This window comes from Podarcis bocagei, assembly GCF_964188305.1.
Source record: "Podarcis bocagei genome assembly, chromosome: 9".
In the NCBI taxonomy this organism is placed as follows: domain Eukaryota; kingdom Metazoa; phylum Chordata; class Lepidosauria; order Squamata; family Lacertidae; genus Podarcis; species Podarcis bocagei.
Window position 1 is genome coordinate 76,811,345 of NC_138134.1, and position 25,089 is coordinate 76,836,433.

The 25,089-nt window shown below is 46.6% G+C and overlaps 1 protein-coding gene across 2 annotated transcripts in view; it reads left to right on the forward strand.

The window, feature by feature from the left end:
• The window catches only part of FBXO41 (F-box protein 41), a 92,041-nt gene that overhangs the window by 12,013 nt on the left and 54,939 nt on the right, over nucleotides 1-25,089 (forward strand). For both annotated transcript variants that reach the window (XR_014011365.1, XM_081207030.1), the window contains exon 2: nucleotides 11,113-12,127. Coding sequence is in view for 1 of the 2 variants with exons in the window: in XM_081207030.1 (XP_081063156.1) it covers nucleotides 11,382-12,127 (746 nt within the window). In the remaining variant the exon portion in view is untranslated. The remainder of the gene's footprint in view (nucleotides 1-11,112; nucleotides 12,128-25,089) is intronic.

Sequence of the window (25,089 nt, forward strand, 5' to 3'; positions counted from 1 at the left end):
AAAATTAGATATACAAAAGATCAGAGGTTTGTTGAAAATTGGGAAAGTTTTACGAAATATCTGGAAAGCCTAACTGATGAACAGATAACACTAGTAGGTTTCCAAGAAGCTCTGTAAGAGGTAAAGGGTAAAGCCAAAAGAAAATGGATGGATGAGAGTGACTTTGGCTTTACAAATATGGAAATGCGGACTTATTGACAATGTTATTTTGGACGATTCGTGGAATGACTGAAGGAAGTCAACTTATTTTCTATAAGTGTACAGATATGAGTTTCGATTAAGTTTGTTATGTATTTTGACTTTTGAAAATTAATAAAAAATTATGCATGAAAAAAAAAAAAGGAAAGGAAGCCGCCATCGAAGGTGGTAACAATGAATCTGACCAATCACCATACTAGATTACAACTCCTACTTCACATATTAAACGCCCGCTTCCATTTGAGACTCAGGGTACACCATGACAGGAAATGAGGCTGCCATCGGGGGTAGCATGCTACAGAAGAATTTTTAATTTTTTTAGTTTCTTCTCCTGTTAGATTCACAAAATGTTTAGGGGTACATGTACCCCTGCATCCCCCCTGAAAAAGCACTGTTTGAATCCATTGGTTCGGGTCCTACCTTCTGGAGCAGCAAGTTCAGCTTATATCAGCTAAACCTCCGCATCTCTGGGACTTCCAAGGTTTGAGGACAGTGGTTAGGAACCCCGTGCCCAGGGACAAATCATAAAATCATAGAACTGTGAAGTTGGAAGGGACCACAAGGGCCTTATAGTCCAATTCCCTGCAATGCAGGAAACTTTTGCCCATTGTGGGGCTCGAACCCACAACCCTGAGATCATAGAATCATAGAATCATAGAATCATAGAATCATAGAATCATGGAGTTGGAAGAGACCACAAGGGCCATCGAGTCCAACCCCCTGCCAAGCAGGAAACACCATCAGAGCACTCCTGACATATGGTTGTCAAGCCTCTGCTTAAAGACCTCCAAAGTAGGAGACTCCACCACACTCCTTGGCAGCAAATTCCACTGTCGAACAGCTCTTACTGTCAGGAAGTTCTTCCTAATGTTTAGGTGGAATCTTCTTTCTTGTAGTTTGGATCCTTTGCTCCGTGTCCGCTTCTCTGGAGCAGCAGAAAACAACCTTTCTCCCTCCTCTATGTGACATCCTTTTATATATTTGAACATGGCTATCATCTCACCCCTTAACCTCCTCTTCTCCAGGCTAAACCTTCCATCCTTCCATCTCTTGGAAGACCACCCATTCTCTTGGCTACGTTGACTGTAATCCAAGGGAACTCGGAGGACCCACTGGGCTGGGCCGCTACATACAGTATTGACCTAGACAAGAGCTTTCCAAACTGTGTGTTGTGACACGTTAGTGTGTCAGCAGCAGTGCGTACAGTGGCGTCGCAACGGGGAGGGGGCGGAGAGCAGTGCGCCTCGGGTGCCATGTCTGTGAGGGTGACAAGAAGGAACCCACGGGGGCTCACGGCGGCGCGAGCAGCTATCGCGCCATCGCCGCATGTGGAGGGTCCTCCGTTCGCGGCTGCAGCCGCGAGCAGAGGATCCTGGTGCCAGTGGCAAACCGCTATGTACAGTGCATGTGCAGTGTCGCTACGTACGGCACATGTGGTGTATGTAGCGATGCCACACATGCGCTGCACATAGTGATGCCTCACCCTGGGTGTCACAATGCCTTCGTTTGCCCCTGAGTGTGTATGTAGGTTTATTGCACAAACCCGTGCTCTTCCCGGGACTGGAAAGGGGCTGGCTTAAACCTCCGGTTTGCTAGTAAAACTGAATTACTGCGTCGCAAAATGATGCACGTCTAAAAAGCCCGTCGCCAACATGAAAAGTTTGGAAAGCTCTGACCCAGACCAGTGGTTCTCAAAGGGCGTGGTGGGGCAGGAGAGGGCGGCAACAGTGGTGACGAGATTCAAGGACAATCAAACATTTCAGTGCAGCGTAGTATAGCATCTAAATTTTTATTATTTGCGGAATATGGATCAATACCTTTTCAAAATGAGAGCGAGAGCCTCCTGCGATACCAAGGCCAATCCTAGCTGCGTTTTCTGATGTATTTCTTATCGGTAGAAAATTCAGCGTGGTGCAAGGAAATTTTCATTCTGAAAGCTTTATACCTACAGAACACATCTCTGTCCTCCAGGTAAGCCAGAGGGACTTCTGCATTTTGTGGGTTTTTCCAGCCAGGCCAGGAGGAGGGTCTGGGGCAGGGGCAGTGATGGCTGTGATAGCCCCAAGGGCCTGATAGATGGGTCTGGGGGTGGGGACACGGTTTGTCCACAGGACTGAGGTCGCCGACTCGATATAATAGAAAAACAGCCAAGGGAATCCATAGTTTGGATGTTAACAGATCATTATTATTCCTTGACGAGTTCCCTTGCTGGAGGAGCCCATCTTCCCTGCTCGTGTTTTAGCTTGGAGACCAGTTAAAGGTTTGTTTGCAGAAGGCCTTTGGGGTTTGCGGTCTGAGAAGTAGCTCCCAGGCCACGTTTTGAACGCAGAAATGCACATTAGCGAAACTAATGGTTGCTGCAAATGGGAAGAAGTGAAGGATTTCAAGCGCTTTGGGTTTTTTTTGGAAGGCTCTGCATGGTGATTAGCAGCCATAAGGATTGATTCTGCCCCAATCCTACACCTTTCCCTCTCCAATAAGTGGAGAATCAAGGATATACTCCTCCGTAATACTAAAATGAATACACATCCCTACCTTGGGGAAAGGCAATTGGTGGAGGAAGGCTCGATAGAGGTGTGTAAAATTGGGCATGATGTAGAGGAGGTGGAGGAACAAAAGTTTTTCTCCCCCATAGAATTGTAGTAATAATAATAATAATAATAATAATAATAATAATAATAATAATAATAAATTTTTATTTATACCCCGTTCCCCAGCCAAAACTGGGGTCAGGGCGGCTAACAACAAGTTGATTGAAATACAACTTAAAAAACAAGATTAAAATACATTAAAACATTAAAATGCAGCCTCATCACAGGAGGAGAAAGGAAAAAGCAAAGAGGGGGAGGGAATCAAATTGATTCCAAGCCAAAGGCCAGGCGGATCAACTCTGTCTCACAGGCCCTGCGGAAAGAAATCAGATCCTGCAGTGCTCTGGTCTCGTGAGACAGAGCGTTCCACCAGGCTGGAGCCAGTGTTGAAAAGGCCCTGGCTCTGGTTGAGGCTAATCTGACTTCCTTAGGGCCCGGGACCTCTAGGGTGTTGCTATTTATGGACCTTAAGGTCCTCGGTGGGGAGGGTTGGAAGGGACCCCAACGGTCATCTAGTCCAACCCCCTGCAATGCAGGAATCTCAGCTAAAGCATCCATGACAGACGGCCATCTAAACTCAGCTTAAAAACCTCCAAGGAAGGAGAGTCACAACATTAGATCTCACGGACATTCAAGGATGCTGAGTGCCAGGAGAGACAGGACAGATATAAGGAAGTTCTTCTTCAGACAGCGCACAGTTAAACTACGGAACTCCCTGCCACTGGAAGCAGTGATGGTACCAACTTGGGTGGCTTTAAAAGAGGAATAGACAAATTCACAGAGGAGGAGAGGGCTGTTGATGACTACTAGCCATGTCTATGTTCTGCCTACACAGTGGGAGCGTCAACAATGTCTAGGCAACACAATGACCATATACATTTGTAATAGGCAATCTTTATAGAATTCCTTCAAACCATAACAAGTACAATCTGAAATCTTTCGACTCAAAGTCTCTGAAAATCTTTAAATGAAGCGAGGTACCAGACTTTCTACGATGAAAGATAAGCTGTGAAGCTTTGTGTATTCAGCAAATATGATGTCCAACACTGAACAGTGATTCTGGATATTGACTACTGTTTCGTAGAATTCTTGGTCAGCGTGGTGGGAGGATATAGAATGCTTCATAAACTGAAAATAAAATTTTACAGACTATGACCTGCATGCACATATCACTTTACAAAAATTATAAACTATAATACAAACAGAAATGAAAAAGAGTACATGCCCCCATCTTATTTCGAATGAATGAAAATATCAAATGCTGTGGAACAGTGCTCATGTAATAATGTAGTCACTGCTACTAACAATATTTTTTGAGAAACATATAAGCCCAGCTTCTATAAAGATTGTCTATTATGCTTTCGTAGATTTTCACGGGTACAGGAATGCAGGTTTTGGTGTCTTCGGGTGTCTTCCCGTGTAAGAGTTGGGGTGTCTAGGCGACGTTTCGACGAGGTCTCACTCGTCATCTTCAGGCTGGTGCTTTCGGCTTCTTGTTACTGGAACAGAGCAGGATCTCAGTGTTTGAGTTCCTATAAATACTGTTGAGGGGGTGTGGTGTATAGCCTCCAACGTTCTGGGCAGAGAGGAAGTTCCCAGGTTAGTGTGTCTTTTCTTCTTTTGTTCATTAATTACTTGAGGGATATCTTGAGTGATTTCTTGCACGTATCGCACGTATCGCAGAACACAAGAATGCCGTCAAAAAAGAAGAAAAAACTTCCTCTCTTTACCAACACATGAAAGAAACAGGACACGAAATTAATTTTTCAGACTCCAAATTGCTCTTTAACATGGAACACCACCACAAGAGAATAATCATGGAAGCCATCGAGATAGAGAAACACCCTCACAACATGAACAAGCGTGACGATACGTCCCGCCTGCCAGACATCTGGAAAATAGCCCTCCCCACAAAAACCGACACCAGAACCAGAGGCACACAGAACGCCATCTCCAATCAACCACACCAGACCCACACCCAGACCCTCTCCACAGATAAATTACAGACACCATCCAGTAGCCAAACCATAGCGGCACCTCCGGATGCTGCACCCCCCTGCAATCCCTACACAGATCTGGCTGGCACAGGGCACAAAACCACAGCTCGCCCCTATACACGAAGCCAAGCCAGAGCACAACTAAGTGCAGTACAGCCATCTTCTCAGAAAAAAACTCTTCACAGCTCAAGAGGTCAAGACACGAAAGCTTTAGCAACTAATCCACACCTAATGACCCTCCTAAGTGGTACTCAGAATATCACTCAAGAAATCACTCAAGATATCCCTCAAGTAATTAATGAACAAAAGAAGAAAAGACACACTAACCTGGGAACTTCCTCTCTGCCCAGAACGTTGGAGGCTATACACCACACCCCCTCAACAGTATTTATAGGAACTCAAACACTGAGATCCTGCTCTGTTCCAGTAACAAGAAGCCGAAAGCACCAGCCTGAAGATGACGAGTGAGACCTCGTCGAAACGTCGCCTAGACACCCCAACTCTTACACGGGAAGACACCCGAAGACACCAAAACCTGCATTGTCTATTATGTCTATAGACCATAGACATACATAATAGACAATCTTTATAGAAGCTGGGCTTATATGTTTCTCAAAAAAATATTGTTATTGTTGCCTAGACCAGTGTTTCCCAACCGGTGTTCCGCGGCACACAAGTGTGCCGTGAGACGTTGGCTAGTGTGCCGTGGGAGGGAGGCGGGCGAGTCGGGCGGTGAGAGGCGGCGGCGGCGAGGATCCGCGTCGAGCCGGGGGCGGCTCCGCGGTGGTGGTGCCGAGGTTTCTCTCTCCATTCTCCCCTCACACACACACACAGGAAATAACACAGGATCAGCTGACAGGACCCAGCCAATGGGGCGGCGGCGGGGCAGCGCGTGCAAAAGGGAGGAGCGCGAGACAGCGGACGAGGAGGAGGCCGGCATGTCCGGGCAGCAGCAGCAACAACAGCAGCAGCAACTCCCGGCGACGGCTCCTCAAGCCCCGGGCAACCCTACTCCCTCACCGGCCTCGGCCGCCCTCCTGCTCCACCCGCCGCCGCCTCCCCCGCTGCCGCTGGCCACCTCGGCCCCGCCGCCGCCCCCTCCTCCGCCCGCTATCGCCGCCACCACCACAACAGCCACCGCCGCCTCAGCTGCCGCCGTCCCTCAGTCCCTCGCTTTGCTGCCTCCTCCCCCCCACCCCCAAAGCTTGGAGGTTCCCCGGCAAGGGGGAGGGGAAAAAATTGAAAACTTTCACTTTCGTGCGTCCCTCCCGGCGTGACGCTGCGCGCTGACGTCACGGGGCTGTAATGGTGGTGTGCCGCGAGATTTTTTTCCTCAAACAAGTGTGCCTTTGCCCAAAAAAGGTTGGGAAACACTGGCCTAGACATTGTTGACGTTCTCTTTGCAACACAGGGGTTTGGCTACTCTTGTGTTCGAATCCTGCTTGCTGGTCTTCAACAGGCATCTGTTTGGCCTCTGTGAGAACAGAATACTAGACTAGATGGACCACTGGCCTGATCCAGTGGGTCTTCTTGTGTCCTGCTCGTACTGCCCTCCCGGCTGAGGTCATACGGTGTGTTTTTGTCAGGCACATTTTACCTAGGAATTCGCTCTTTTTGCTGACATTGTTGGATCTCTTTGCATCGCTGTAGCTCTTGCTGATGCATCCAACAAGTTGCAGCGCCCAGAATTAAAGTGTTGCTCCAGATTTTGTCAAAACCACCCACCCTTGGTCTCTGCAATACATGTGTAGGTTGGTTGTAGTTTTACCTGACTACAGGATATAACATCCTGATTTTTTTGCATTCAATTATATAAGCTTTACTGCCGGATTTGCTGGTTATATCCTGATGGATGTAATATTGGTAGCTGGAATTTCTTTGCCATTCCTTGGGGTTTTATGGGTTGTTTTCAGCCCTAAGATGGAGCTGTTCTTTTTTAAGTCCAGTAAACAGATCACTTAATTTATAACAGAGCTTTTGCAGTCCATCGCTTCTTTAACTATCAATGGCTCAAAGCTTTGCGGTTTCCTTAAGTGGGTGGGAAGATCTTGTAGTATGATTAAAACGGTGATTAAGTATTGAAATAGCAAATGAAAGAGTTGCCTGTTTTTTCTTTCCTTTTTTTAAAGGAAAGCAAACCCGCGAACGGCATATTTCAGGAAGCCAGTTTGAAAACCTGACTCGGTTGTGGATAAACTAAGGGAAACAAGGGTGGAATTTTTTTAAATAAAGCCAAGTTTGTGCTTCAAATCCACCTTGCAAGATAGAGAGAGGAATGAAATGCAAATGGTTTTCATCATGGGTAGGCAAACTAAGGCCCGGGGGCCGGATCCGGCCCAATCGCCTTCTAAATCCGGCCCATGGACGGTCCGGGAATCAGCGTGTTTTTACATGAGTACAATGTGTGCTTTTATTTAAAATGCATCTCTGGGTTATTTGTGGGGCCTACCTGGTGTTTTTACATGGGTAGAATGTGCGCTTTTATTTAAAATGCATCTCTGGGTTATTTGTGGGGCATAGGAATTCGTTCATCCCCCCCCCCCAAAAAAAAATATAGTCCGGCCCCCCACGAGGTCTGAGGGACAGTGGAGTGGCCCCCTGTTGAAAAAGTTTGCTGACCCCTGGTTTTCATTGATCCGGGGCCTGTCAACAGGAGGGCTATGGGCAGGGCAGAAAAGGGTTTGGCAGTCTGTTGCCCCAGTCATGATGAATTGCACTCCATCCCACCACTCAGGGCTAGGCTGAGCCTTGGGGGGTGGGCAGTAAGATGGGGGGGGACCTCCATTGCACTGTGGGGCTGAAGCTCAGACTACACACCCCACTGCCTGCAACAGGATTTCTGAATGTTGGAAGATTCGGGACAGATACAAGGAAGCGCAGCGCAGTTGAACTACGGAACTCACTGCTACAAGATGGTCACCTAGACAAATTCATGGGGGGTATTGATAGCTACTAGCTAGGGTGATTCTGTTCTGCCTCCACAACCCTTCTCAATTTCAGCTGCTGGAAACCCCAGGAAGGGAAAGATGCTCTTCTGCTTTTTTCCGACATCATGGGCATCTGGGAAGCCACTGTGAGAACAGGATTCTGGACATAATAATAATAATAATAATAATAATAATAATAATAATAATAATAATAATAATAATTTATACCCCGCCCTCCCTGGCCAGAGCCGGGCTCAGGGCGTCTAACACCAATAAAATCACAGTACAAACATAATAGGGGGGAAAGAGGAGGGGGAACCAATTTAAAATACAGGTTAAAATGCAATTTAAAATGCAGCCTCATTTTAAAGTAGCTGATAAATCAAGACCATAAGGGGAGGGAAACATAAGGGTCAGACCGAGTCCAAACCAAAGGCCAGGCGGAACAGCTCTGTCTTACAGGCCCTGTGGAAAGATGTCCAGTCCCACAGGGCCCTGGTCTCTTGTGACAGAGCGTTCCACCAAGACGGGGCCAGTACTGAAAAGGCCCTGGCCCTAGTTGAGACCAATCTAACCTCCTTGAGGCTCGGGACCTCCAAAGTGTTGTTATTTGTGGACCTTAAGGTCCTCCGTGGGGCATACCAGGAGAGGCGGTCCCGTAGGTACGTGGGTCCTAGGACATTGGCCTGACCCTGCAGGCTATTCTTATGTCCAGCGGAGCTTGCCTGCTACTTCCAGGGATATTGAAAAACAAACAGGCATGAATAATGATTGATCCGCGCTGTATTCTTGACATGCTTACCTTGCGACGGAGGCCAGCTCAGCTGTCTGAGATCTGGGAAGGAAAGGGCTTGCAGCTTTCACTTGGCATCCTTCCCTCGTCTCTCACACTGCCTCTTTGCCATTCCCGTCAGGTACCTCAGCTCACAGGTCAGCACTGATAATCCTGCTTACTTTGACAGCAACAGGGAGAAGATCTGGCCTCACTGTACGCGACTTGAGAGAGGCAGGCTCTTCTGTTTACTGCTTTGGCTTTGCAGTAATTGCATTGTGGTTTTAAGCAGGGAGCTCTTTCCGTTCTGCTTTTCCCCAGTTAAGGATGGAGGAGAAATTTGCTTCAGTTCATGGTATTCAGAGGGACCTGCCTCATTCTCACGTTGGGAAGCGATATGCAAACTGACAACCCAGGCATTCTTTCAAAAGAGCACTTTCCTGAATTTTGTAACACTGCTCTCCAACCAAAAATGTTAGGGGAAAGCATTCTCACATTGCATGCATTTGTGGAAACGTTGTATAATGCGTGTTATACATGGAGAAAGCATGGCGGAAATGTGAAGATTAGGCAAATCGGCGTACAAAAACGTGTAGATTAGGAGAAATTTGCACTAGGGCGCAGGCGAACATTCGTAAGGTCTTAAAAGTAATTCTCAAGAACTGAACGGAAGATTGGGAAGACCAGAAAGGGAGAGAAAAAGAATCTTCCAGATTTGTCCAGCTAGCCAGTTCCAGAGTTACTCTATGGAACTCCCTGCCACAAGAGGCAGAGATGGCCACTAACCTAGATGGCTTCAAAGAAAATTAGACACAGTCGTGGAAGGCTATTAATGCTTACTAGTCAGGAGGAATACGCCCTGCCGTTGCTGTCGGAGGCTGTGGCGTTTGCCTGTTCATTTGAAAATGTCTGTACAGGGGGAGAGGGGGAGAGAAAGGGTTAATATGTAGACCAATAGGAAAGCCGGAGGCAGAGCCTACCTGTTTATAAAAGGGCTTGGCCCGAGGTTTGGATGTGGGTAGTTGGTTGGTTTTAGTGGGTTGGTTGGTTGGCTGGGAAAGGCAGTTGGAAACAGAGAGACAGTGCAGTTGGTTCTTGTGTGAGGGGAAGTAGAAGAGATAGAGACAGGATAAAATTATTTGTTTATTTATTTATTTATTTATTTATTTATTTGTACCCTGCCCATCTGGCTGGGTTTCCCCAGCCACTCTGGGTGACTTCCAACAGAATGTAAAACAAAACATCAAACATTAAGAGCTTCCCTAATCAGGGCTGCCTTCAGATGTCTTTCTGAAATTTGTTTATCTCTTTGACATCTGCTGGGAGGGCATTCCACAGGGCGGGTGCCACCACCGAGAAGGCCCTCTGCCTGGTTCCCTGCAGCTTTGCTTCTCGCAGTGAGGGAACCGCCAGAAGGCCCTCGGCGCTGGACCTCAGCATCCAGGCAGAACAATGGGGGTGGAGACGCTCCTTCAGGTATACTGGACCAAGGCCGTTTAGAATAAGACTAAGAAGGTAAAGAGTAACAACGTTTGGAATGCAGTTAAAGTTTGTTTGTGTCTGCAATAAAAGTTACCGGGAAGGACCTGGTTGGTGGCAGCGGATTAGTGATATACAGGTCAATAGTCCATGAGACGACCGGGGGCTCCATACGAGCACCACAGAGGCAGCAGTGTTTCTGGGAACCGCAGGACAGGAGGGTGTTTCTCATGTTCTCAGGCCGTGTTTGACGGTTTTCCTTTGTGGGCCACAGTGAGAAGAGGCTGCCGGTCCAGGTGGGCCATTGGCTAGGGCTGCCGTATTTCAAAAAGCGAAAATCTGTGGGGGTGGGGGGTGGGATCTGCCAAAATCTACACTTCCGACATGGGTTGCCATATGTCCGGATTTTTCCAGACATTTCAGCAATTTCCACCCGGAGACTGTATCTGACGGTCGAATCCTGACTACGTCAGGGAAATTCCAGACGTATGGCAACCCTACCATGGGTCTCATCCAGAAAACTCCCTTGATCTTCCCAAGATCCACCACTGTCAGGCATGGAGAGTCCTCCGCTCCCTTCGGTAACTTCACAGATAAGAATTAACAAGCAGTTGATAGGTTTCTAGTCCTTTTAATATAGCATCACGTTGTGAGCACAAATACGCAGCTCTCCGCATGGAGGGCAGCTGGCTTGTCTAATCCTCCTTCCGGTTTCTGCAACCTTTTTCAGCGCCAATGGGAAGTTCCTCCCTCCCTTTGACTCCTTTGTTCTCTGATACGTTTGGACCTCTGAGTCCTTGGTGAGGGGGGTGTTCCCCACGCTCTCAAGAGACGTCTCGACTAGCTGCCCCCTCCATTCTGGTTCTGTTGTCACTATATCAAAACTGAGCAACTCCTCCCTAAGCTGTTCGGCTCTGTCTCTCTCTCTCTGAACACGCTGTGGACAGGGGGGGTGACTCTCCCCCCTCCAGCTCTCCATTGGAGAGAAGCTGTCATAGAATGCATCCCCCAGTCCTCGTCTTCAGACCATTCCCTGACAACCATAGATTCACAGCTGGCAAGGACAGCAGAGGGCAGTCTCAGGAGACTCAGGGCAGGGAACAAGGCCCCCGATTCCCAGGAAATGCTGACTTTCTTCTCTCTTCCAGTGCTGCCCGCTGTGCCCGATGCTGACCAGACCTCCTGCGGCCTCTCTGGGTCACCCTCTGGGATTCTCGCCCTCCACGCCTTTGCCAGCCTGCCCCTAACCAGCAATGACCTTGTGGAACTGGCCTCCCGCCCCACCGCGCCCCCTTCCCCACTGCTCCTCCTGCCCCGCTCCTCCTGCTACCCGCATGCCTGCACCATGACAGGGGCCCGGCAGCTGGATTCCTGCGGAGGAGGGCTGCGTGGCCAGGAGCGTGGCTCGGGCTGAGGGATGGCCTCGCTGGACCTGCCCTACCGCTGTCCGCGTTGCGGGGAACACAAGCGATTCCGGAGCCTGTCCTCCCTGAGGGCTCACCTGGAGTACAACCACACCTACGAGACCCTCTATGTCCTCTCCAAAACCAACAGCATCTGCGATGCCACCGTTTTCCCCCTGGCATCCGACACCACCCTCCTGACGCCCGCAGCCCGCCGGGACATCTTTGAGAGCACCTCCTTCCAGGGCAAGGAGCAGCGCTTCACCTGCGACCTCATCGCCACTGCCACCACCGAGGAGCTGGACCCGACATCCTCGCCCGTCGCGTCCCGCTACGTCCACGAGATCGAGATCCCCCTGACCGAGATCTTCACCCGCAAGGCCATGACCTCGGCCACCACGCCTCCTGCCGCCGCGGCCGCCGCGGTGGCTGCCGTCGATGCGGCCTACGAGGAAGGCCTGACCCGCCTCAAGATCCGGGCCTTTGAGAAGCTGGAGGTGGACAAGCGGCTGGAGAAGCTGACCGAGGAAGTGGAGCAGAAGATCGCCTCCCAAGTCGGCCGGCTCCAGGTGGAGCTGGACCGCAAGAGCTCGGAGCTGGAGAAGGCCAAGCAGGAGAGTATCCGGCTCAGCCGGGAGAAGCAGGAGCTGGAGGAGAGGGCCGTGGAGCTGTCCCGCCAGGTGGACGTCAGTGTGGAGATGCTGGCCTCTCTCAAACAAGACCTGGTGCAGAAGGAGCAGGAGCTGAGCCGCAAACAACAGTGAGTGATGGTTTCTGTGGTGTCACAGGGTCTGCTAAAATTGGGGGGGGGGTTGAACCTGAGGCCCACGGGCCTGATCCGTCTTCCTTCACCCCGTCTTCTGATTTTGCCAATAGCAGCAGAGAAAAATGGAAGTATCATTGAGGAAGGCAGAGGTTTAAACACAGGAAGTGAAGTGGGGAGGGAGGAGTCCTGGACTGGTTGGATGCAGAAGAGTGGTGGGAAGAAACTGTTGGGGGGCCACCAAGGGAAGAAGGCTCAGAGCCTGGGGAAAGGTGGTGGGACGACAGTGAGTGGTCAGAGGGAGAGGACTGGGAAGAGGAGGTGTCAGAAGCTGAAGAGGTAACAGGGCTTAGTGAGCAGGGAGAGTCTGTGGCAGAGAGCAGCCCAGAATCAGAGGTAGAGGAGGAGGAGGAGACAGGTCAAGAAGCAGAGATGAGTCAGGCTGATGAAGAGTCACAGGTATTTCCCCCTCCTGCTGCGACCAGATCCCCAACCCAACCCACCCCCGGTCTCCCAGAACCAGAAGAGGCATGAAAAGGGCGAAAGAGAGATTGGCTGCACACAGGCACAGTCTCAGATTGCTTGGGGGGAACCCTGGAGACTTAGATGGCCATGGGGAGACCTTCAGTCTCAGCAACTGACTCATGGCTGCCAGACCTTCTGAAGATGAGTTGCTGCACTCCTGTGCAGATCCTGATTGTACTAAAAAAGAGTTAACTCCAACTGGCATGATGTCATTTACTGCTGGCTCGCTCCTGGCAGAAGGAAAGAGGAAGGGTGGGAGGGAAGGAGGGGGCGCAGACACAGAGTAATAGCAGAAGTTGCTTTGCACCAGATTTGTCCAGTCAGCCCAAGATTGTCCCTTCCAGCCTTTCCCAACCCAGATGATGTGCCCTCCAAATGTGGTTGGACTACTCCAGGGGTCGGCAACATGTGGCCCATGGGCCAGATGTGGCCCACGAAGACCGTTTTGCCAGCCCACGAGCTGCCCCTGAACCGAGCCACCCACTCAGCGAGTCCCCTGCGCCTTGTCGAGCAGCGCTAGAAATCGTGTCTGCACATGTCCAGACGCCGAAAACTGCGCTTCTGTGCAGGCGTAATTTACGGCTTCTGGGCATGTGCAGGTGCAATTTCCGGCACCGCGGACATGCGCAGGCGCATGCCCACGGATGATGTCTAGGGGAGTGATCCGGCCCATGGCTGGTAAACCTTGCTGACCCCTAGACTACTCAAAGGAAACACAAGAAGCATGGACTAATGGTTTTACCTGGTATAATCCTGCTTCCTGGGCTCTCTCTGAATGTAGAGCCTTGAGCCAATATAAAGGGTTAGTCATCCCTGTGTTAAAGGATGCCGCAAGGCGGGAAGGTAACGTTTGACACCACTTTTCAAAATTAACCTGTGGAACATAAAAGCATGCTTATGTAATAAAAACCTGTTCAATAGAAAAGTAATACACAATCAATATTAGAGTCAGTCAAACAGAGGGAGGTTTTTTAATTAAAAAAATATTACATATAGCAATACAAATATTTGAGAGACACAGATATGAACCATGGCTTGCCTGTTTGGCATCATATGGTTCACGACTTAGAAAATGATGCAGAGTGGAGAAATGGAGAGAGATAAATCATGCAGTTAGTCCTTAAGTTCATGACTGGTGCTCAGAAATCTGCCTTGGTTGCCAATCTGCCACCGGGTCAGGTTCAAGATGTTAGTATATAAAGCTCTTAATAAACTGGGGCGAGTTTACCTACGAGTTTCACCTTCAATCGGTGAAATGCCACGTGATTCCTGTTCCACATTTGTAAGAACCCATTCACTGAGCGTGGTAGCTAAGGGACTTTGGAACTCCCTGCCTGTTGATATCAAGCTGGTGCCTTCACTGTATTCTTTGCAGCTGCATTTGCAGATCCAAAATAGAGCAAGACTGGGCAGTGTGGGTGGAGGTCCTGGGCTGCCCAGACGGCAAGACCCCTCTCTTGGCCACGCTGATGGAGTCCAAAGAAAAAGTAGAGCAAGATGTTTGGCAACAGTTTAGCTGCAGGAATCACTGGTAGGAGGCGTACAAGAGACCATCCAACTGCCTTAGGGACTCCGCTCCAGATTTCTGTAGGGCTCGTTGTTGTTTTGTTGTTTAGTCGTGTCCGATTCTTCATGACCCCATGGCCCAGATCACGCCAGGCACTCCTGTCTTCCACTGCCTCCCGCAGTTTGGTCAGACTCATGCTGGTAGCTTCAAGAACACTGTCCCACCATCTCGTCCTCTGTCGTCCCCTTCTCCTTATGCCCTCCATCTTTCCCAACATCAGGGTCTTTTCCAGGGAGTCTTCTCTTCTCATGAGGTGGCCAAAGTCTTGGAGCCTCAGCTTCAGGATCTGCCCTTCTGTAGGGCTCACTTAGCCTTTTCTTCTCCTGAAGCTATCCCACAAGGCAGTGGGCACAGATTTTTCCTCGGGGTTTACTCCCAAAGCCTTTCTCACAAATATTTATAGCCTCGAGGGTATAAATGGACGTTTAGATCCAGAGTTTTCCTTCTCCTATCTGGGCTACCTTCCCAGGTTGACAAGCCCCTATCTTGCCCCTCGTTTCATCTCCTGCTAAAACCATTCTTGTTTTGACAATCCTACCCAGATGCCTAGAAAGTTAATTTGTTTTAGTGTTTCGACTTTTCGTAAGTTTTAAAGTAGAGTTGTAATTTTTTATAGTTTTTATATTTTTTGTAAACCGCTTAGAGGGCTCTCTTTTCCTTTTTTACAGTCAAGTGGAGTATACATTTTATGAAATAAATAAAATAAATAATGATTTAACGGAAGGAGAAGATAGCGGTCAATATTAAGTCCTGGAATACAATCAGTTCCAGCTAAAAATCATACGTTGCAGAAAATTGCCACCCACAAGTTTGTCTTTTGACATAAGTCATGAATGACCGCCAAGTAGCCTCACCGTCTATAGCTTTGGCTTCTCTCTTGGAAGCTTGTGAAGGATGAGTGAGTTTTCTAGATATCACAAGAAACAAGACCTTCTTAAACCAGGTATCAAGGGGGGAAACCCAGTTAGACTCCATCCCTGGGCAATGGTTAGTTGAGTGGTGACAGGCAGCAGTTTTTCTTTTTAAGAAAAGTTTAAAGCAGTCAGCAAGGCTAGATTTTAGGTTTGATGAGGCGCTAAGCTCCTGAAGGTAATGGGGCCCTTTATATGTCCAGCTGTCCTTTGTCAACAACAAATTGTCACTGTCTTTTTGTGCTGAATATATGCTATACGGTAATTGACGGACCTAACAGGAATCGAAAGCCATTTGCACATAACAAAATATGTATTTTATCAAAGTAATTGATATAGCAATGAGCAAACCAGTGATATTTTACAGAGCAGGCTAGCAAGCGGGGCCCATTACTTACATCATAGGAGCCTACACAAAACACTGTTGCTGTGTGTAGGTTTTATTTTATTTGTTTTTTATCTTATATTTTGGAAATGTAAATCCAGGTTGTTGTTTTTTTTTGGGGGGGGGGCCCAAGAGAGTGGGGCCCTAAGCTATAGCTTGTTTAACTTATACATAAATCCAGCCCTGGCTGGCACAGAGGCTAAATGAGGGATTTTGATTTTCATTTCTTTATTTTACTTATTTCATGAAATTTATACACTGCTTGAGGGAGGGAAAGGTCTCTAACAGCTAAAACAGTTTGTAGAAACATCTACAAACCTACTTTAGGTTTAGGAGTATAGCATCTAGATCAAGGGAAGTAATAGTGCCACTGTATTCTGCTCTGGTCAGACCTCACCTGGAGTACTGTGTCCAGTTCTGGGCACCACAGTTCAAGAAGGACACTGACAAACTGGAACGTGTCCAGAGGAGGGCAACCAAAATGGTCAAAGGCCTGGAAACGATGCCTTATGAGGAACGGCTAAGGGAGCTGGGCATGCTTAGCCTGGAGAAGAGGAGGTTAAGGGGTGATATGATAGCCATGTTCAAATATATAAAAGGATGTCACATAGAGGAGGGAGAAAGGTTGTTTTCTGCTGCTCCAGAGATGCGGACACGGAGCAATGGATCCAAACTACAAGAAAGAAGATTCCACCTAAACATTAGGAAGAACTTCCTGACAGTAAGAGCTGTTTGACAGTGGAATTTGCTGCCCAGGAGTGTGGTGGAGTCTCCTACTTTGGAGGTCTTTAAGCAGAGGCTTGACAACCATATGTCAGGAGTGCTCTGATGGTGTTTCCTGCTTGGCAGAGGGTTGGACTCGATGGCCCTTGTGGTCTCTTCCAACTCTATGATTCTATGATTCCATGATTCTATGATTCTACTTTAAATCAAAGCAGAATATTGAATCATATTGCCATTTTCCCTTGGTGTCGGAATAACAGGATGGGGCCAGATTCATAGTCTTAGGAGAGAAATGATTTGGCATCACAAAGCCTGCACGAAACTCTCTTCCACTTTCCCTGCCCAGCAAAAGCCTGCTCATTCTTTTCAGCTAGAGCCTGCAGTACACCTGCGTCGGAGTGCAGAAGGCAACCAGCTTTTCTTGGGGGAATCCTTCCAGGTGGCCTCCCTCTCAGAAACGGGCTGCTTCACACAGAAAGCAGATAATGTGGGAAGGCACACAGGGGCGGAATGAATAGTTGCATGATCTTAAGTAGAAAGATATCTGAGGAAATGGAGAATCAGAGGCAATAATCCCGTCTAAGAAAATGTGGACTGAAATTTAATGATCCCAATGCACTCTGAGTATCGCTCTTCTCTCGGGTACCAGTCGAAACAAACAATCATCCCACATTCTCTTAGATGGGATTATTGCACCTCGCTCTGAATTTTCTCCAGTATTTCCAGCTTGCTCAAATATTCATTCTGGCCCTGTTTGCTTTTTCAGACTTTCTTCTCTTTGTGTGTGTGTGTGTGTGAGAGAGAGAGAGAGAGAGAGAGAGAGATTGGCATTGCAAAACTCATTTTTCTCCGGCTCTGCAAAGAGTGAAGTCATTCTCAGATGTGGGCAAAAGACACACACACACACACACACACACACACACAAATCCTTTGAACAATTCCTTCTGCGATCTTCCTTTGTCTTCACAATCGTCTGTGGATGTAAACACCCAGACGTTTGCACCTTTTTCTGCCTTCTTTGAAAGCAGGCATTAAATAAGACCAGACATTTCCTACCATTCCCCCATTCTGAATCTCTTCCTTTGTGGTCTATCAGCCAACATTTCCCTCAAGCAACAGCATGTTCACCCCCAGAGGCTTAAATTAATTTTTCAAGTTGGATTTCATGCGCCGTTTTGCTGCGATCAGAACAGATTACGTCCCCTTTCTTCCCAACCTCCCCACAACCCCATGGATGCGACGGATGCCAGATAGCAAGTCATGCTTAGATAAGCAAGTCATTTGCAAGACCTCCCACCACAGTCACTTGAGCCCAAGACTTAAATAATTGTGTCTATGGCAAAATCCATCCTGCCGCTTAGCCGATGAAACCGGGGTGAGGGAAGGGACCCAAAGTTAGCCCACGCCTAGTGAGTGGAAGAGGGTTGCCTGTAGAAAAAGAATTCTGACCAATGGGGTCGGTGGGATTGATCTAAAGTCTTTCTTTTCTTTTTTTGAAAACATTTTTATTTGATTTTACAATACAAAATTATAAAAAAATCAAACACATATCCGTATACATATCTGTGTGTATATATATATATATATATATATATATATATATATATATATATATATATATGCTTTCGTAGATTTTCACGGGTACAGGAATGTAGGTTTTGGTGTCTTCGGGTGTCTTCTTGTTACTTGTTCTTGTAACAAGAAGCCGAAAGCACCAGCCTGAAGATGACGAGTGAGACCTCGTCGAAACGTCGCCTAGACACCCCAACTCTTACACGGGAAGACACCCGAAGACACCAAAACCTATATATATATATATATATATATATATATATATATATATATATATGCTTTCGTAGATTTTCACGGGTACAGGAATGCAGGTTTTGGTGTCTTCGGGTGTCTTCCCGTGTAAGAGTTACACGGGAAGACACCCGAAGACACCAAAACCTGCATATATATATATATATATATATATATAAGATTTTACAAATTATAACAAACATATCAATACACACAAACACAAACAAAAATAACATAAAAAGCAAGTATAGTTTCAATACCTTATTTTCTTAAAACTTATTTCACCGACCTCCTCATACCTCCCCTTTCTGCATTCCCATTTCAAAAATTTAGTTCAGCAAATCCTCACCCTTAATTTTATCTAATTATCATCCTTACTTTCCTTTCACTTAATCTTTACAGCTGTACTCCATTTGATTTTAAAAACCACATTATTCTAAATTTCATAAATTTTACAGTATTTCTTAAGATAGTTCTTAAATTTCTTCCAATCTTCTTCCGCCGTCTCTTTTCCCTGGTCTCGGATTCTGCCAGTCATTTCTGCTAGTCCCATATAGTCTATCACCTTCATCTGCCATTCTTCCAAGGTGGGTAGATCCTGTGTCTTCCAATATCCGTATACATATCTGAAGGCAACTCTGTTTAGGGAAGTTTTTAATGTTTGATGTTTTATCATGTTTTAATATTCTGTTGGGAGCCGCCCAGAGTGGCTGGGGAAACCCAGCCAGATGGGCGGCGTATAAATCATCATCATGGAATATGATATATCTGTAAGATCATCACAGTGAGGACTTCTTTGGAGAGCAAGATCCCCTTGATCTCAGAACCATCTTGCTTATATCCTGTCCTCTACAAGGTTTGCAGTTCCTGCTCTCTTTTGTGCCACCTGCAAAACTTGTGAAGAACACTCTCCCCAGCTTTCAGGAGTGCTCCTATTTTCCACGGACAGTCCCAGATTTACAGAATCTGCCGCAGTTTCTGATTTGATCCTGGAATGCTCCACTTTTCCTTACGACGTCTCTATTTTCATCGGAGAAATGTTGGAGGGTATGGAGTGATCTGACCCCCACAGCCATCTGAAGGCAGCCCTGTATAGGGAAGGTTTTTGTTTTTTAATGTTTAATGTTTTAGTATGTTTTTATATGTGCTGGAAGCCACCCAGAGTGGCTGGGGCAACCCAGTCAGATGGGTGTAATAATAATAATAATAATAATAATAATAATAATAATAATAATAATAATAATAATAATAATAATAATAATAATAATAATGGAATAGAACATCCTTATTTTCATTGGTTAAAGCTATATAGTCCATATAGTTAAAGCTATGGTTTTCCCAGTACAATCGTACCTCGAGTTAAGTAGTAAATTTGTTCCGGAGGTCCATTCTTAACCTGAAACTGTTCTTAACCTGAAGCACCACTTTAGCTAATGGGGCCTCCTGTTGCTGCCATGCGATTTCTGTTCTCATCCTGAAGCAAAGTTCTTAAACTGAGGTACTATTTCTGGGTTAGCGGAGTCTGTAACCTGAAGCATCTGTAATCTGAAGTGTCTGTAACCCGAGGTACCACTGTAGTGATGTATGGAAGTGAGAGCTGGACCATCAAGAAGGCTGATCGCCAAAGAATCAATTCTTCTGAATTCTGGTGTTGGAGGAGACTCTTGAGAGTCCCATGGACTGCAAGAAGATCAAACCTCTCCATTCTGAAGGAAATCAGCCCTGAGTGCTCACTGGAAGGACAGATCATGAAGCTGAGGCTCCAAGACTTTGGCCACCTCATGAGAAGAGAAGACTCCCTGGAAAAGACCCTGATGTTGGGAAAGATGGACGGCAGAAGGAGAAGGGGACAACAGAGGACGAGATGGTTGGACAGTGTTCTCGAAGCTACCAGCATGAGTTTGACCAAACTGCGGGAGGCAGTGGAAGACAGGAGTGCCTGGCGTGCTCTGGTCCAGGGGGTCACGAAGAGTCGGACATGACTAAACGACTAAACAACGACAAGAAGTTTCATTGGAGAAATGTTGGAGGGTGTGTGAACTAAGAGAACAATGACAATTCTCTCGCTCGCTCTCCATCAGAAAAATCCACGGCTCTGCTCCCTGTGCGGGGAACTGTTCTCCAAACAGCAAATATGTGGTTTTCACATGAAGGGAGAGAAAACATCATAGATATTCACACAGCATCCTTTCTCTGCAAGAGACGGTTTCTTCTTTCCCCTCTCGCCTTTGCGGTGCAACTGCTGCAAAGGAGCTGAGCGTCTCTCTACTGCCGTTCCAACAGATCAGGAAGGATCAGGCCCCCAGGGAGGCAGTCTGAATATTCAAGAGAACAGCGGCTGCCTGAGAGCCTCTTCCTTTTTAGAAACAGCTCCCTCTGGTAACTCCCACCTCCCTGATCTTTACTTAAAATGGGCATTTGCATGGAGATGGGATCTGCACCTCGCTCTCAATTAAATTCACGCTGCAGGATCAGGCAGGTTCCCACCATCGCAGCATCAAGGGAATGTTCGGAAATGTTCAGAGTTGAAAGGGTTGTTTGGCAGGAAGCGAGACTTTCTTCCCTGTGAGTTTTTGACACCCGCCACGCTGTTTGCCAAAGTGGGTTTTAATTTTATTTATTTTTTTAGTAAAAAAAAAATACTTGCTTTTATTTGAAAGGGGAACAGACTGCCTTTATGACCAAAATTACGCCTTTCTTCCGTCTCGTGTTTCCGGCACAACTGTCTTTCTCCTAGCCAATCCCAACCACGTGATGACTATGATGTCATCACAAAGGATGCCTACCAGCTGGTGATGATGTCATCACGCAGCCGGCTCAGAAGCCACACCTTTTTGAAGCCACACTTCATTGCGAATGAGAAAATCCACCCCATAAATTCCCAGGGAGTTTTAGCTGGTGCCTTCATTATACAGCTTTAGATGCAGAAAAAAGTTCCTTTTTAACTAGGCCTTTGGCCAATTGACATCCAATGCCCTTTTAAATGGGTTGTGGAAGAGGCAAGTATCGCCTCATTCCCGTTCTTTTTTATTAGGTATTTTGTGTTTTTTACATTATTTATTTTGCGTTTTTTACATTGTAATTTTATTTTGTGAACCACCCTAAGACATACAAATATAGGCAGGTATACAAATTATTAATAATAATAATAATAATAATAATAATAATAATAATAATAATAATACCTTTTGCTTTCTCTTGAGGTTTAGATGAGAGAATCTCTCAACCCCCAGCCCCGCTGCCACGTCTCGTCAACAGCCAATTACACTGATGGACAGCTGGCTATTAGAAAACACCGAGGATAACGATTTAGTCTCTTATTGACAATGGCCAGGAATAAATACCGAGGGTTTGGTCTCCATGGTTTCCCCCTGAACTTGAACTTGCCATTTCAGCTCTCCTCCTGCCATGTGTCTGTCTCTTTCTCTCTCACACACACTTGTAGATTTGAGAGAGGAATCGTCAACAGAGGTGGCGTTGTTATTTAAATACTAACAAGGTCTAAGCTCCAGAACTCCTTTCTCAGAGAGAAGGCTCTTTCTTTAAGCACACCTAGGTGACCCTATCCTAAAAACAGTTGATTCTGCTGGGAAGTGCTTCCTCCCAGGAGCATTCAAGGGCAAATAATAATAATAATAATAATAATAATAATAATAATGATGATGATGATGATTTTTATTTATATCCTGTCCTCCTCAGCCATAACCAAGCTCAGGGCAGCTAACATCAAAATATAGATACATTAAAACATAAAATTCAGCAATCGACTGAAATACAGCTTAAAATCTGATTAAAATCAAATAATTTCAATTGGCACCAACCAACCCCCAAAAGGTTAAAAGTGTGGCCCTCACCATAACAACTTCATGATGAGTACCGGCAACTTTTTCTCTTAAAAAAAAAAATCACTGCTCCTAGGACAGAAATGTAGAAAAACCGAAATTAATCGGCTTGGTGATTGATTGATTGATTGATTGATCAGTTGGTTGGTTGATTGATTGGCTCATTTGGGTGGGCAGGTGGAGGTAGCACCACGTGGGGTGGAGTCCACAATTGTGCAGAGTCCACATCTGGATTGTGATTCCGCCCTTCAACATCTGGCTCTGCAATCTGGCATTAGGCAGGGACACACCAGGGACTAGAATTTTGGACTCTGCATTATGAAAAGGGTTCTGCGCCATAACCGATCCTACCCAACAGCTGCTTCTTCTTTTTAAGTACCTCATTTATCAATTTCTCTGTGTTTTAATAGTAACTAAGATAAGATGTTAATACACAGAAAGATAACTTATCAATACAGTGGTACCTTGGGTTAAGTACTTAATTCGTTCCGGAGGTCTGTTCTTAACCTGAAACTGTTCTTAACCTGAAGTACCACTTTAGCTAATGGGGCCTCCTGCTGCCACTGCGCCACCAGAGACCGATTTCTGTTCTTATCCTGAAGCAAAGTTCTTAACCTGAAGCACTATTTCTGGGTTAGCGGAGTCTGTAACCTGAAGCATATGTAACCTGAAGAGTATGTAACCCGAGGTACCACTGTACAGTCATACCTCGGGTTACAGCCGCTTCAGGTTGCGTCTTTTCGGGTTACGGACCACCGAAACCCGGAAGTACCAGAACGGGTTACTTCCAGGTTTCAGTAGTTGCACATGCGCAGAAGCGCTAAATTGTGCTTTGCGCATGTGCAGAAGCACCGAATCGCAACACGCACGTGCGCAGATGCGCAGACGCGGGTTGCGAACGCTGTGGGTTGCGAACGTGCATCCTGCACGGATCACGTTCGCGACCCGAGTGTCCACTGTAGTTATAAATGTGACCCGGTTTAGGGTAATTTATGTAGAAATAGCTTTGCAATGGTTGCTCTTTAACTAAGTTTAGACCTAATGAAGTCAATGGACCCAGCTTAGTCCTGTTTGTTAATTTCAGCGGTTGCAATGTATGGGCATACATTTTGCTCAAAAGGTTGAATAACTCAACTGTGCAGGAAGGAAGGAAAACGCCTCTCAGTTCGGGAAGATCCCTAAACGCTCCCTTGTGTGAATGCAAGCAATAACACCGGCCCTGCCATCTCCTCTCTGCGCCCTGGTTTCTCGGTGACCCCCTGGCTGTAGCTGACCCACATTCGGTGCCAAAGATACTCTGACATTTTCAGAACCTCCTGCAGGCCTGGCAACTGCTTGGATGCCCCAGGGAGGCTGGTCTGTTCTGTGTGTTGGAGAGAGGAAGGAAGGAAGGAAGGAAGGAAGGAAGGAAGGAAGGAAGGAAGGAAGGAAGGAAGATGAGAGCCTATGTGGTTTGGAAACTTCAGCTAGCACAGAATTCAGCAGCCAGGTTGCTCACCAGAGCAAAACGGTTTGAGTATATTACACCGATCGTGGTCCGACTGCACTGGCTACCAATTAGTTTATGGGCCCAATTCAAAGTGCTGGTTTTGACCTATAAAGCCTTAAATGGCTCAGAACCACAATACCTCAAGGACCGCCTCTCTCCATCAAGAGGTCTGGAGGCTGAAAGATGTTTAAATATACTTTCCCCCCAAAACCGGAAGCATTTCTGCTGGGGTTGATGGGGCGGAAATCGGCTTCGCTGATGAGTCCAAAGGAGAGAGAGGTTGTAGAGAAATGGAATTCAGAATATATATACTGTACCAATTGTGTAGCAGCTATAATAACAACAGTAACAGTAATTTATTTACAGATAGGTAGCCGTGTTGGTCTGCCATAGTCAAAAAAAAAAAAATCCTTCCTGTAGCACCTTAAAGACCAACTAAGTTAGTTCTTGGTATAAGCTTTCGTGTGCATGCACACTTCTTCAGATACACACAGTAATTTATTTATACCCCACCCTTCTGGCTGGGTTTCCTCAGCACTCTGGACAGCTCCAACAGAATATTAAAAACACAATAAAGCATCAAACATTAAAAACTTCCCTAAACTGGACTGCTTTCAGAAGTCTTCTAAAAGTCAGGTAGTTTATTTCTTTGACATCTGATGGAAAGGCGTTCCACAGTATGTTTCCCAGTATGTTTCTGAAGCGTTAAAGCCCTAAACTCCCTTGGCCCAGTATACCTGAAGGAGCTTCTCCACCTCTGCCTGGTTCCCTGTAACTTGGCTTCTCGCAGTGAGGGAACCGCCAGAAGGCCCTCGGCGCTGGATCTCAGTGTCTGGGCAGAACGAGGGGGGTGGAGACGCTCCTTCAGGTATACTGGACCGAGGCCGTTTAGGGCTTTCAGGGTCAGCACCAACACTTTGAATTGTGCTCAGAAATGAACTGCATGCTGAACAACTGCAACAAAGTTTTGCAGCGTCAGATGCCACTGTTCACAGTCCATCAGACACACAAACCATCTTCCAGAATGTTCCGTTCCATTTCTCTTGCTACAGGTTCTCCTATACAGTCATACCCCGTGTTGCGTTAGGTTCATGTTGCGTCTTTTTGGCTTGCAAACGCGGCAAACCTGGAAATGTATACTTCCAGGTTTCACTGAGCGCATGCAGAACCGTTCTGCACACTTTGCAGATGCGCAGAAGCACTCTGTTGCGCTCCGCGCTTGCGCAGAAGCGCTGCTGTAGTTTAGAACTTTTTGGGGTGCGAAAGGCTCCCCGGAACGGATCGTATCCGCAACTAGAGCTACCACTGTAGGCCAATAAAGGAGATAGATAGATAGATAGATAGATAGATAGATAGATAGATGATAGATAGATAGATAGATAGATAGATAGATAGATGAATGATAGATAGATAGATAGATAGATAGATAGATAGATAGATAGATAGATAGATAGATAGACAGACAGATTAAAGGAATCATAACCGCAATTCAAGTTTGGTTTCTGAAAGCCACATTTTCCTTTGCGTCTTTCTGTGTATTATAAACCACTGTCCAGCGAAGGGTCCTTTAACTCTTCCAGCCACTGTTACAAACTCAGAGGAAACTCAAAGCAAAAGTTTGCAGAAAAATGGGATGGTTATAGAAGATATGTTCAGAAATACAATAATAGTTTTGACTCTGTGTTAGCATCCGAGTGATAAAGGAAGTAAAAGG